We start from the raw sequence: 13,873 nt of genomic DNA, 5'->3' as shown, positions 1-13,873 counted from the left end.
TACTTTCTCCCGCAAAGTAAGGGCATTAGATTGGCGACCTTATCGGTGAAAGTATTCCCACACATCTTATCCGTTTGTCCCGCTCTCGCTTGCTATTGACTCGAACGTGAAATACAGCGCAGATATGAAATGCACACATGTCGGACATATCGCGCACCGTACATGTGAAATGCGTCGGGAAACGGCGAGAGAGTTATGAAATGGCACTCTGGTAGTGCCCATGCCCCAGTACCAGTACCAGTGCCAGTGCCAGTGCCATTACCAGTAGAGTATACTACCCATTTACCCACTACCCAGAACTAGAACCGAGGCGAACCGATAGACGATGTCCGGCAGCGACCAGATGATTGCCGTATATGCCGAGTGTACTGTATATGGGTAGTCCGTAGTCCGCCGTTTGTGCACATTCACCAATTGCCGGCGATGGCAGACGGACGCACAGTGGCAAACGGCACAGGAGGCGGCGACGGAGGAGGTGCATCCACATCCACATCCACATCCACCAGATACGCAATCCTTGACTGCGACGGTGGTAGCGACGATGCCTGGGCCCTGCTCCTGCTGCTCCATGCGGCCGAGAGCCATGGCATCCACCTCCTGGCCATCACCACCATGGGCTGTGGGAACACCAGGCGGGAGAACGCGGCCCGCAATATGCGACGGATTCTGGATGCCTGCAAGCGCACAGACGTAAATATAAATAAATTCATATAAACTCGAGTGCACAGAAAGAAAATGTTCAATTGAACAGTTTGATGTTTCGTGAATTTTGAAACGATATTAGTGTAAATTACATATATAAACTGGGGTTCTTGTTGGAGTGCAAATTATAAAACTGAACTTGATAAACATATCTAAGTGCAATTAAAATTATCAAAAATCGTTGAGATTAAGCTTTCTTTGAAATATTTACTAAAAATATTTCCCAACTAACTATGTACGTTCTAGAAACAAAGGAATTTACCTTTACTATTTTTCTATATCGATTTTGTGGATTTCTTTTCATGAAAACATGAAATACAACAAACAGATGATTCTTTGTTTTTGATGATTTGGGTGCAATAACGCCCAGTGAAATAACGCCCGTTATGTTTAATCTTGTATTTCTGTCGGTTTTTCAAATAATATTAATATATTATAATAAATTCCTTTAAAAAAACGTATGGCTAAAAAATAGTTTTTAGCTTAAAAGTCAATTTTATTTTTGCTTGGTTACTATTTAATAGTATTACTACTACGAAATACACATAACTTACTATTTCACTGTATTTTTACTTAAAACTCCCCATTTCACAGTAGTTCACTGTAAATTTACTATTTTACAGTACTTTTACTGTACGGTTACTATTTACCATAGTTTCACTATAAAGCTACTATTTACTGTTGCTTTACTATTTCATAGTATGTTGTGTGTATTTTCTTGAAAACATGAAATACTTAAACAGATCATTCATTATTTATAATGATTCATGCAATCGAATATTCATTCATGCACAAATACAATAAGGAAAGAATAACAATTGAGGCTGCGGAATCTCGCAAGATCTAATAAAGGAGACACTTTAGCTTTATTAATGCAATTTATAAAGGTTTTTGTATTCAGAGGGCTTATTGTGTACAATTTGTTAAAAATGATTGTCATACTAAGGAAAAGTAATCCGAATATGAGCTTCTTGATGTAAAAACATATACTATAGACAATACATATATCTTCTTTCTGAAAAGTTGAGTTAAGGGATGTTTCTATTGCTCTTTCTAACTGATGTTTACCGATTTCAGGTTCCCATTTACCTGGGCGCCGTGGATCCCATGATTCCCACCGAGGAGGACGACAAGAAGTATTTCCATGGTCGCGATGGATTCGGCGACTGTCTCGAGGATGACCTCGGTCCCCTGGAGGGCATCGTGGAGCCGGAGCATGCGGTGACCGCCATCCATGACCTCTGCCGCGCCCAACCCAAACAGATCACGGTTTTCGCCGTGGGCCCACTGACCAATCTGGCCCTGGGCTATACGATGTACGGCTCTGAGTTCGGGGAGAACTTCCGTGATCTGTTCATCATGGGCGGCAACTACCAGGGCGTGGGCAACTCCTCGCGATCGGCGGAGTTCAACTTCCACTCGGATCCGGAGGCGGCCCACACGGTGCTCCTGAAGACCCGCTGTCACATCACCATTCTGCCATGGGAGCCCTGTCTCCCGGATAGGTTCAACATACCCATTGTGAGTAAGGAGTGTTCTTGAAGTTTACCCCATGGGGTTTTCCCCATACACAGATATTACGATATTGTACCAAGTATGCAAATTGTTTGCTTGGAGTACATATTTTTGCTTAACATATAAACATATAAACAGTTTCTTTGAGACTTCCGTTGAGTTCATAAATCTTATAAAAAGTTTAACCCTATTCATTCCAAAAAAAAGAGCACATATTATAGGTACTCTTTAACGAAGATTTTACAATAGCTATTTTAGATATATTTTTGTAAGAAAATTCGGCACCCTAATGGTTTTAATATGAACTTTAAGTTATGAAGTTTAAGTTCTTAAGAAAAAATCAGGAATATAGGTCCTTGACAATTTGGTTTTTGAAAAGTCTAGAAATGTTGGTTAGTTTTTTTGGTAAATTTATGGTTAATACAGAATTTATAGAGGTTTTTATACTTAATATTGGAAGAACTTACTTAACATTTCTGTGATGAGATAGTATCTAGATGTTCTGAGGAATGTCTAATCCAAAGTTGTAAAATTCAAAATACATTCTAGATCTACTTGTACTTGTTTATGGAATCCCGGTATTTAATACCCCTTCTCCTGCAGAACTGGCGCCTCAAGGAGTTTGCCGCCAGGGCCAAGGAGGCCGGTCATCCGGCGATCACCCTGCTCAACCAGGTGGAGGCCGCCCAGTGGCTGCCCATGATCGAGCAGTACGGGATCGACACGTGGAACCCCTGCGATGCCATCGTGGTGGCCGCCTGGCTCTTCGGTGACCGGTTGATCCGGAGGCACAGCACCTGGCACGCCACCGTGGATCTGCGGGGCACCCACACCCGGGGCCAGATGGTCCTCGATCATCTGCGGGAGCGCGAGAAGTATCCGGAGAACGTGCGCATCATCGAGCTGGTGGACGTGGAGTTCTTCAAGAGAATCTGCGAGTGGATCGCCGGCCTGGACGACGGCGCCCTGCTGCGCGACACTCAATAAACCCGTATCTATAGTGAATCCCTCGCTAATCGACTTTTTAATTTAGTGTGCCTTGTGATAAGGCGGGGGGCCTTTTGGGCGATAAGAACTTTTTGCACACCACCAGCAATAAACCGTTAAAGGTGGCAAAACTAAAATCTGAATGCAAAATATAATCGATCAATTTGAAATTTGGCAATTTTAGATTGAAAAATTGGTTAGTGTCATTTAGCAGTGCCATAAAAAATTTGTAAGTACCCGCAAATATGTGGATGCCACCCATTTTGTTTAATTTTCTATATCTGTTAATAGTTTTAAAATATTAAAAAAAATTCCACAGGTACCAAAGGTCTTATATATTCTTATAAATTTCTTAAGAAATCAAAACAAAAATGTCAAAAAAACAAACACAATAAAATTGTTGCGTAAAATTAATCAAAATAGATAATATTTACTACTATTTAAAGTAGTTATAGTAAAACTACCACAAAATCTACAAAACGTACTATTTTACAGAAGGCTTACTATAAACTTACTATTTTACTGTAGGTTTACTATAAAGTTACTATTTTACTGTAGGCTTACTATTAACTTACATTTTATTGTAGATTTTCTATTTCATAGTAAGTTGTGTGTATTTTGAGGTGAAAGTAAGTTCATTCGATGGGTTGGGCTCATACACCTATTATATTGGTCAATTTGAAGAAAATGTTTTTTTGTGTGTATCAAAAACAATTTTTTTTTATTATTTAAAAAAAAAAACAAAACAAAAACACTTAAACATCTAATTGGTTCCTGGGATTACTTAGACTTCTTCTTAGAATTCTTTATCCTGGACACAGGACCCTTTTTGTGCTCCGTGGGAGTGCGATATGTGCCATGCAGTTTGTCCAGCAGACCGAGCACTCCATAGTTGTAGTTGAATCTGGAAGAAGGAGAGTGATCCTGATATAAATCCAAGGATAACGAAGGACAGGATACCCACTTGGCATGGTGGTAGTCGTGGAACCGCACCGATCCCGCCGACCAGGGAAAGCTGTAGCCCGTATGGTCGCCCATCGAGTTGACGATGGCCAGGGCGAAGATCACATAGGCCAGGGCCACATGGGTGCCCAGGAGGGCAATGGAGGTGGCCACCGGCAGCAGATTGGCCACCACATGCTCCACCGGATGGGCATACAGCGTGATGGCGGCAATGGGTGCCGTCCACTCGTGATGCTTCTTGTGGACATACTTGTACACCGATCTGTGGTGCAGCAAACGGTGGGCATAGTAGAACATGACCTCCTCTAGGACCACAAATATGGCCACATCCCGCAGCGATCGCCGGAAGGTGGGCAGCACCCGGATGTCCCCGCTGTTCTCCGTTCTGTAGACCAGCTCGTAGATCGCCCAGCAGGCCAGGAAGTTGACCACCGTCAGATTGAGCAGCACCACCTTGACGGCAGCCCACAGCCTGGCCAGATCCACTGGCTCATTCTGGCCCGGTTGGATCTTGTATTTGCGTAGAAATCGCGGTCGATTCGTGATGTCCATCAGGGTGAAGATGCCGGCATAGAGCCAGTACACCGCAAAGATGACCACCGTGCTGCCCACCACCCAGAGGCGCCACGAATCCTCGCCCACGGCGTCCAGCAGCCAGCTCCATCGATCCTGCAGGAATTCCCCGGTCTGCGTCCAGCCAGCCAGCAAGGTGTCCATTGTGGTCGAGGTATTGGCGAAAACTACTTGCGGATCACTTCGGCTGCTCTTTGAAGTTCGTTCTCCGGTCCCCCGATGCCCTACACCCAGTGGATTCCATTGGCTCTGGTGAGTCCCTGTTATCTATTTTATAAATTCTTAAGTAGGTAAGTAAATACAAGAAATGTTTAAGGAAAAGATTTCATGTTAATCATCCAATAATATAAATGTATTATATCATATTCCTAAGAATATCATTTAAAGAATACACTTTTCAGCAAGGATCGTTAAAAATCAGATACAAATAAGATAATATTTTTAAGGATTGTACTTCTCGGAGGTCCTGAGAATCAAAAAAAAATATGTTGATCATCCAAAAATGTGGAGCTTAGGATATAAATATATTATAATATATACATATATATTATATTAATAAGTAACCTAAGGATATGCTGTGCTATAGTTTTGAAAAAATAAGGATATAAAACTATTCTGATCCAAAATGAAGTGGATAAAAAAAGTGATAGATAAGGCTTAAGAACAAGAGCTTTCCCCAAAATCGAATGGTTTTCAGTGAAAATATCATTCAGTAGCTCATTACCAGGATCAGTCAGCCCTGACTATCATTATTTTCAGGTTCCTGGGTACTCTTAACGATTATATATGACTATGCCAGCTGATTAGCATTACGTACGAATTTAGAAATCTAGCCAGCTTATCTTTTCTTTCGCAGTCGATGGCAGATTATAGCCAAGCATTACTACTGTATTAAGATTAGGCGTCCATCTATATATAGTCGATTGTTGATTGTTTGGGGGTTTTGAGAATCTCACTGAATCAAAGTTCAAGCCCCGGGGGAGATTATTAGCAGGGTTAAAAGGTTTAGTAAAAGTAAAAAATGAGATTATGATATAATATGTTAGTTTTCAAGAGGTATCATAAATTCCTGTGCTGGTGGTCCGATTTTTGCCCAATTTTGGGAGTGATAAGAAGTCATATTTTAACTTGATTTGGTAAGTTATAAATAAGTGCTGAAAATATATTAATATTTTAATAGAATTAATAACACACACCTTGGCTGAATTTCATTTTCATTTATTGTTTTTACTTTCCATCTTTGTATATTTGACTTAAATTGGTTTCTTAGTTCTGTTTTGGTTTTCGTTTCATTTGTTTTGGTTTTCGTTATCCGACTTTACAACAATTCACTTGCTTTTGCAGATTTATGTATGCCTTGAACGCCTTCAGTTTTGCTATACTAGTTTATTAATCAATTGTTTAATTATATAGTTATATGTATTGAAGCACAGATATTCGAACTGGTTCGTGTTTAAATAAGCCAGAATAACCGATCGATAAGGGACCCAACGAAACCGCCTAAGGAAAATATCAATGAATTGTAAAATTCACCTAAAGTAATTGTCACATACACGTATTCGGGTATATATCATATATCTAATGCCTAAGCAGATTTATAAATATTGCCTTGTCCATCGGATTGTTATATATTTCGTGTCTGTTTCTGTCTGTGGATAAGCTTTGTTTTCGGGTTCCATCTGGTAATAAATTTAAATTTGTTTCTGGTTTTGCGCTTCTTTTGGTTGTGGTTTTTATAGTTGAAAAGGCACTGCTGCATTCAAACTTTTCCTTCTTAGCCCCCGGATCGTAACCCCTTAGTCTCATTTGGTAATTTTATGTTTAGAGATAATTTAATTTAGATAGCCCGTCTAGTGCTTGTGCCTTGATTTCCAACCGAATGCCCGCACAGTTTTGCATATTTCACATATCCCCAAGCTGTTTATAAGGACTTCCTCGAACCGAAGTATCTGTATCTGTACGTGACGTGTTTGCATTACTTGTGTGTGATCAAATTCCTATCCTCTAGTTACTTACAAAAACTCCATCTAGTCGACAAAAACTTGTTCTCTTTTCTTTTAATTTATCTGCTCATTTTTGGTTTTCTTCGGTTTTTATTTTTAATTTTAATCAAATGCCACATACCCTAAATTGATTTAAATCTTTTGTGCAATTCTTTCTCTCTTAAATGTTTTCAAGCTCTGTCAAACTTTATATGAAAGCAATATAAAATCGGTTATGGTAAGTCTGAAGTTGAAGGTTATTTTATAGAAGTTTTAATCACTAAGAGTTGGAAATCATCAATTTGAAATGTCCTGAAACCTTCCCAGCTTTTACAAATTTCAAATGTTTAATTTAAATATTTTTTCGCAATTGCTAGACTATCTGAACCTAACGACAGCTATTTTTAGGTATATCTAAATTGTTTATCTATCCACGGAAGCTCAACAAACAGACATTTTCAAATTTGAAATAGAAATTAGTTTTATAGTGGTATCTTTCAATGTAGCTATAAATAATCATATACTTCTGGTAGGTTTTGTTGATAATACTGCTTGATGAAATAATGGTTAGTTTTATTGAACTATTGTCAGAACTCCTGGAGAATGTTAATCATCTCGTTTACTTCTTTCATTCAGTTTAAAATTTCACAAAACATTTTTAGCCTATTCTATATACTCTTACAACTAACTGACTGCCTTACTTCTCACGCTGCAATTAAAACTGCTTACAAAAGTGGGAAAAAATCGAAAATTTAAATACAATTCTGCATCCCAATAAAAGTATTCAGAAATTATAGATTTTATATGAACATTAAGATAAATTGTTTGTAATATCTTTGGGAATTTCCCTAAATAAATATCAATAAAAAATATCAATAAAATAAACTGTTATACATCGAATTCTAGAAAATGAGAACTTTTTAATGCTACAAACGGAACTTAGATTCAACCGACCTAGCTTTTCGGGACTCTTCAGACTAAGAAGCGTGCCGCCGGCTCCCAAACATTTCTCCACTTTCGTTTAAAAGCTTATTTCTAAAGGAGAACCTTGAGCTACAACAACAACTACTAAATGACACTGGCGACTCCAACGGCCACGCCCACTATTATTCAAGCTGTCCATGGCGATGGCTGCGATGGCCGCGATGATGGCGATGCTGGCGATGATGACTCCTGGCCTCCGCCTCCGTTTCGTTGTCGGTATCCAGCTGATCCCGCTCCCGATCCCGCTCCTCCTCCTCCTCCTCCTCATCATCATCGTCGATGGCATCCTCATCGTGCTCGTTAAGCAGCAGCGGACTGTCGTCACCCAGGCGATTGGGGGGCAGGGCGCTGCCCGGAGTCGTGGGCGCCGATCGGGTGATCCAACCCTTGCGCGCCGTTCGTCCCCGGTTCACAAAGAAGCTGGCCCCACTGACCACACTGCTCACCGGACTCTTGAGCACACAACGCTGGGCTCCCGATCCCGAGCCGGATCCCCCGATGGCCGCCATTGGTATGTACAAAGCCTTGTTCGGCTGCGTTTTACTGCCGGAGGTGAAGAACTTTTTACTACGCCCACTGCTGCCACCGCCGGAAATGGATGCGGATGTGGTCAGGATGGGCTGCAGCTGCACCTGCTGGGTGTTCGAGGGCGTCGATAGCGTATGCTGCAGCCGGGGCTTGGCCCCCGTTCCGCTGAGCAGGAGCTGCTCGTAGCTAACGCCCGCCTGGAGCTGCCGTATCTGGTCGAGAATCTCACGCACCTCGCCCGTCGGACTGGTGGCCTGGGGCGGGGATCCTGGTGTTCCAATGTTGGCCAGACTACTTACACCCGACACCTGGGCCGAAGGCTGGCAGCAGTTCTCCAGGCTGTGCAAAGGATTGGGCTGAATGCAGCCATTGCTGTATATCACCGGTGTGCCCGATCCTCCCGAAACCCCTGTGCCTCCAGTGACCGATCCACCCAAGCCGCCCATGGCCAGGCTGTTCAGGGATGCCGCCTGCGTGGCCGCTCCACTCTCCGCGCCCTGGGAGGCACCGCCTGCTCCTCCACTCTCTGGCAGCATTCCTGAAAGTATGGGTATTGTATGATTAATTAGTTAAGAATTAAAGGCAGTGATTCAGATTCCATCTCTCTTTTATGCTTAAGAATTCGCGGAAAAAGAAATCCTAAATCTTTCAAATTCATAATCATTTGAAGTGGTTCAGATCAGAAATATATTAGATAAATAAAAGAGATATGATGATTGCCAACAAAACCTTGTAAATCATCGTATCTGTTGTATGCTCAAGAATTCGCGCCGTAGGAATAAAGTTCATTGTCATAGCTCAGAAAGATTCAAAGTTAGTCTGATTATGAAACTTTCTTGTGGACAAGCGAAGTATATCTCTCTTTTTTGTGCTGAAGAATTCGCGGTTTAAGAATAAAATCTCTTTAGCCGATACAAAACTGTCACCGAAATGTTGTTTTTAAAGATTTAAGGTAATTCAGATCACAATCAAATATATATCCATCAAGTCTACTTTGTGCTCAAGAATTCGCGCCGTAGGAATACAATTCATTGTCATAGCTCAGAAAGATTCAAAGTTAGTCTGATTATGAAACTATCTTGTGGACAAGCGAAGTAAATCCATGAGGTTTATTAACTCATATCAAAACCTTTATATGATCTCTCTTTTTTGTGCTGAAGAATTCGCGTTTTAAGAATAAAATCTATTACTCCGATACAAAACTGTCACCGAAATGTTCTTTTTAAAGATTAAAGGCAGTTCAGCTCAAAAACAAATATATATCCATCAAGTCTACTTTGTGCTGAAGAATTCGCGGCATAGGAATAAAACCCCTTTCCCACTACCCACCTGCCACACAGCTGTTGTTCACAAAGATGTCGCTCAGGCTGCTGCTGCTGTTGGCCAAGTACCGGAAGTGCTGGTCACTCTGGGACTGCAGGTAGCCCACGCCCACTCCCTCCTCGTGGGAGGCGTGCAGCCGGGTGCTGTAGAGGGCTCCTCCGCCCGGAGCACTGCCCAGTGCCACGGTGGCATAGTGCTGCGCCTGGGCGGGCATCAGTCTCGGCTGATAGGCGTCCGGCTCCACCAGCTGGGATGCCGATCTTGGCATGGCATAGTGCACAGAGGCCAGCGGAGCACTGGTCACCTGATGCGGCGCCGCCTGCTCCATGGATCTCAGGTGGCTATTGGCATGCCCATGGCCATGACCATGGGCATGGGCATGGGCCACATAGTGATGCAGCCCCAGCTCCGGACTGGCTGCCCGGGAATATGGCGGCGGCACCAGGGTGTTGGCCTCGTTTGCATTGCAAATAAAGCTGGAGCTCAGGGAGTCGACGGTGCTGGCCGCACTCAGGGATCCCCCCGCCGCAGGCCGGACAATGTAGTTCCGGAAGTACTGGACCATCAGGTAGCTGGAGCTGCCATTGCCCTTGCCATTGCCCGAATCGCTGTTGCAGGAGAAGACGAGCGGATACAGGTCCGGTTTGGAGGTGACCTAAAGGAGTGGGTGATCAGTATTTAGATTGCTCCAATCTTTGGTATTAATAGCTACCTCCGTGTAGGGCGGCGGCGGATGGTGAAATGAGTTGCAGCGACTGTATTGCGGAGGAGCATAGCAGGAACCGGCTGAATCTCCCTCGGATTGGGTGTGGTGCTCATTGAATCCCCAGCCACACAGGGTCCTTCGCTTCTTCCACAAGGAGTAGGCACACAGGATGGCCAAGATAATGGCCACTACCACGCACCTGTAATGAAAATGGTATATTATATTCATATAAATTCCAATGATCTCTAGAGGTGAACTAATTTATCAGCTAATCTTAAGTTGGGATATTGTTTAGTTGGTTATATTTAAGTTCTAAGAAAATCCCCATGAAACTTAGCTGATAAATCATTTTGTGTGCGAAAGTAAAGATCATTCACTGCTCGGTTTGCAGCTGGCGCGACTGAATGAAGAAGCCCATTTGGCCGGAAACGGATGTGGATGTGGAACCGTGTCCTGCTGTGCCCGTAATCGAATTCCGACTGAAATTTGTTTGCCTTTTCGGTGGCCGAGAGATGGGATTATATGAGCAGGGTGTGCGGGAGGGTCTCCGTTTGTGTCTCATTAGTTGGCATTGCCATTTCCACGGCCCCCAAGGGAGGTGCCCACATATAGGGGTACTGGTACGGGTACAGCTTGCATAAGCCTCTCGACTTGACTCGACTTTTGACTTGACGCAACCCCGGCACTGGGCGCCACCTTTGCTGCCAATAATAATAATATCTCGCATGGCACACAATGCCAATCAGCTGGAAGTCCGACCAGGCCACCCTAGCCACCCCCACCCCCGCCAAACGCCCCCTCCCCATTGATCGGCCTTGCAGTCGACCTCCGGGGAATCCCCAAAAAGAAAAACAAATGCAACCATGACCCTGACACACACAAACCATCGCAGTAAATAAATAAATCACTCTTACTGCAATTAAAATAATCGAAATGTGGGAAAAAATTGATAGAACTAGTTAGGTTTGTCCTTAAGAACCCCCAACTTATAGAGGTTTACCATAAAAGAATTATAAACAGTTATAATTACTGCTTAGTTATTAAAATAACCGAAATGTGGAAAAAAATTGATAGAACTAGTTAGGTTTGACCTTAAAAAACCCCCAACTTAAAGAGGTTTACCATAAAAGTATTATAAACTTAGTTATAATTACTGCCTAGTAAAATAGTAAGTCTTCCAGTGAAATATACCCTATAAGAAGGGATTTCTCTACTCCTGAGACATGTATTACTTACCAGAAGAACCAGTGGGTGGCGAAGAACAGATTTAGAACGTGCGAGTCCGAGGAAGGCGGCAGGGGGCGTGGCCCGCCCTGGTACGGTGGGCAGCAGCCCTGGGTGCAACATCCCTGACTGCAGCCCTCGCAAAATCTAGCCGACACCTGCAAAAATAGAACATTTTGATGAACAGCTATTATATCATATTTCTATTTTACTGATTACAATGATAAAAACTTTAAATGAAAATCATTAAAGTTAAAAATACAAAAATACAACGCGAATTCTTAAGCATTGTGCTAGATAATTATTACTAAAATCCGTAATGCTTTAAATATTTCAAATAATACAGCATTTAATTGCATCATCTAATGAATTTTTAAAATAATATTATAAAAAAAAGTATCTTATTAAACGGTTGCACTTAGTGAGTCTCCACTGTTCTGAGCTTATAATTTATTTATGTGCTTAAAAGAGCGAAAGAAATGTGAGAATATTAAATGCATTTATTGCCGTGGGGAATGCAAAGCAATTAAATTAAAATGCAAAGGTGCATGCAACATTGATGCGTCCTTGTTTATTTGTTATCCTTTTTTATCTTTCCACATATTGAAGTCAATGAAATCGAAGTAACGAATACCCTACAATTGTTTTTTGGGCTTAATATTTTCAAAATAAGTCATAAATAATAAGGGAAGCAAAATAAATGTATTTCTTCAAGAAATTCTAGAAAATTAAATTTACAAGATATTTTTAAATATATTTTTATTATTTATATTCTGATTTAAAGTTGTTTTTCACTGCAACATTGATGAAATGATGGGCACTTACGTTCGCTGGCAGCAGCGCCAACAGGAGGGACAAGGAGAGCAGGAGCCACTGCAGCGCAACCGTGTGTGAGTGAGAGGGATGGAGACACATGGTTCTCTGCCGCTGCCTCGGTCGACGTCGCAGTCGCTGCCCAAGCTGGCGCCAAATGTCCTGGATGGCGGATGTGGAGGGGGCGGGGGTATGCGTGTGTGTGTGTGTGTGTGTCGCCTCTCCCTTTTTCTCCTTTTTTTTTCTTATTTTTGCAGCCTCCGTTTGTTTTTTTCTCCTTAGCTTTAACCCTCGTGTGTGTGATTTGTTCCTTCCCTTTGTTTTGTTTTCCTATCTAGTTTTTTTTGTTGCTTTCTTCCCTTGCTGTTGATACTTTGCAGTTCCGTTATTTGTGCCACATGCTGTTGTTGCTATTGTTGTTGTTGTTGCGGTTGCACTCACACAAACAGCGTTTTGTTTTGTCCTTGACAGACGCCAAATGCAATTTAGCGTAGCATGCTTTTGTGCGTTGCGTTTGTTGTTGTTGTTGCTGCTCCTGCTGCTGCAGACAAGAAGAAGAGAGAATTTGTTGCTAACTTATGGTTGTATTATTATTATTTTATTGCCAAGCCAACTAACACAATCACACAAGAGAGCACCAGCACCAGCACCAGCACACACACACACCAGCACACTCGCACATACACAAACACCTCGGCGACGCCAAAGAAAATTTTCTTTTCGTGTGACGCCACTCTCTTTTTTTTTCGACCGTTTACAATTTAATTTTTATAACGGCAAAACAAACACTGGAAGGTGAGTAAAATGTGCTAATGCAACCACTGCAACTGTTGTTAACCCAAAAATGTAAGGCATATAGATAACAACAACAACAGCAGCAGCAGGAGCAGGATATACGGATGCGGGGTTGGGAAATGGGGGGTGGTGAAATGCGAATCACAGCGCAAAGCGGAATTTACCGTTAGCCTCGAACGTGGGAGCGCGCACAGCAACAACTGAGCGACAAAAACGGAAACAAAGGAGCCAACAGCTTTTGAACTGACGACCAGGGTTGCCACCCCACTCGGAAAAATTAAACCATTTTTATAAGAGCCTAAAAGCATGCTGCAGTATCTTTAAATCCACCAATCTTATCCGGTATTTCACATTTTATTTTTTACAGCATACTCTTAGGGTAAGTTTAAAGTGATTCGAAACCACAATTTCTTTTTTTTAGTTTTTAGTTAAACGCGAAAAAAATAAATCCTGATGAATATAAAGAATTACCAATGCAAATACTTGGTAGTATTATATTATATTTAAAAAATCTCTATTCCGCCTTTAAGTGTCTACAAATACACTTAAAAATTGTAGTATAAACGTCAACTTCAGGGTAGAAAAACCCTGAGCCGATCTAATCTATAAAAGCCTGACAACCCTTAACAGCTGATAACAATTTACCAAGTGGAAGGAAGAGGGATGATTAAAGAGCGCATGTGCTCAATGGGCGCACTTTTTAAATTTAGATTAGTTGAAATGATTTAAGAACATTAATGAATTACCTAGATCAGGATACATACAAAAAAAACACGTA

The 13,873-nt window shown here is 41.9% G+C and overlaps 3 protein-coding genes across 4 annotated transcripts; 1 reads left to right on the top strand and 2 right to left on the bottom strand.

Moving 5' to 3' along the window:
- Window positions 1–220: 220 nt before the first annotated feature.
- LOC119556453 (pyrimidine-specific ribonucleoside hydrolase RihB) lies at window positions 221–3,228 on the top strand. The gene is made up of 3 exons (XM_037868693.1): window positions 221–690; window positions 1,780–2,223; window positions 2,821–3,228. Exons 1-3 carry the CDS (start codon window positions 424–426, stop codon window positions 3,202–3,204), a joined length of 1,095 nt encoding a protein of 364 aa, XP_037724621.1. The 5' UTR covers window positions 221–423; the 3' UTR covers window positions 3,205–3,228.
- A 666-nt stretch (window positions 3,229–3,894) lies between these two features.
- On the bottom strand, window positions 3,895–4,918 carry LOC119556454 (fatty acid hydroxylase domain-containing protein 2). The gene is made up of 2 exons (XM_037868694.1): window positions 4,169–4,918; window positions 3,895–4,108 (listed from the first exon to the last, which is right to left on the bottom strand). Exons 1-2 carry the CDS (start codon window positions 4,882–4,884, stop codon window positions 3,985–3,987), a joined length of 840 nt encoding a protein of 279 aa, XP_037724622.1. The 5' UTR covers window positions 4,885–4,918; the 3' UTR covers window positions 3,895–3,984.
- A 1,024-nt stretch (window positions 4,919–5,942) lies between these two features.
- On the bottom strand, window positions 5,943–13,300 carry LOC119556452. 2 transcript variants are annotated; one of them, XM_037868690.1, is made up of 6 exons: window positions 13,260–13,300; window positions 12,313–12,841; window positions 11,500–11,645; window positions 10,270–10,462; window positions 9,564–10,212; window positions 5,943–8,772 (listed from the first exon to the last, which is right to left on the bottom strand). In XM_037868690.1, exons 2-6 carry the CDS (start codon window positions 12,400–12,402, stop codon window positions 7,829–7,831), a joined length of 2,022 nt encoding a protein of 673 aa, XP_037724618.1. In that variant the 5' UTR covers window positions 12,403–12,841; window positions 13,260–13,300; the 3' UTR covers window positions 5,943–7,828. The 2 variants fall into 2 exon arrangements, with proteins under 2 accessions (XP_037724618.1, XP_037724619.1); XM_037868691.1 differs by lacking the exons at window positions 11,500–11,645; window positions 12,313–12,841; window positions 13,260–13,300 and adding an exon at window positions 10,641–10,746.
- Between the last annotated feature and the right edge of the window lie 573 nt (window positions 13,301–13,873).

The sequence above is a fragment of the Drosophila subpulchrella genome, chromosome X, assembly GCF_014743375.2.
Source record: "Drosophila subpulchrella strain 33 F10 #4 breed RU33 chromosome X, RU_Dsub_v1.1 Primary Assembly, whole genome shotgun sequence".
NCBI lineage: Eukaryota > Metazoa > Arthropoda > Insecta > Diptera > Drosophilidae > Drosophila > Drosophila subpulchrella.
The sequence above is the reverse complement of the archived record's forward strand: the minus strand, read 5'-3'. Positions and strand labels throughout refer to the sequence as shown.

Bases quoted from the DNA above. Each gene is read 5' to 3' on its own strand.
- LOC119556453 (XM_037868693.1), top strand. From the start codon at position 424: ATGGCAGACGGACGCACAGTGGCAAACGGCACAGGAGGCGGCGACGGA. The intron at 691-1,779 runs GTAAATATAAAT...TACCGATTTCAG, and splicing joins ATGCCTGCAAGCGCACAGAC to GTTCCCATTTACCTGGGCGC. The intron at 2,224-2,820 runs GTGAGTAAGGAG...CTTCTCCTGCAG, and splicing joins ATAGGTTCAACATACCCATT to AACTGGCGCCTCAAGGAGTT.
- LOC119556454 (XM_037868694.1), bottom strand. From the start codon at position 4,884: ATGGACACCTTGCTGGCTGGCTGGACGCAGACCGGGGAATTCCTGCAG. The intron at 4,109-4,168 runs GTGGGTATCCTG...TCCTTCTTCCAG, and splicing joins CACGACTACCACCATGCCAA to ATTCAACTACAACTATGGAG.
- LOC119556452 (XM_037868690.1), bottom strand. From the start codon at position 12,402: ATGTGTCTCCATCCCTCTCACTCACACACGGTTGCGCTGCAGTGGCTC. The intron at 11,646-12,312 runs GTAAGTGCCCAT...CTATTTTTGCAG, and splicing joins TGGCGCTGCTGCCAGCGAAC to GTGTCGGCTAGATTTTGCGA. The intron at 10,463-11,499 runs GTAAGTAATACA...TTTTCATTACAG, and splicing joins GCCACCCACTGGTTCTTCTG to GTGCGTGGTAGTGGCCATTA.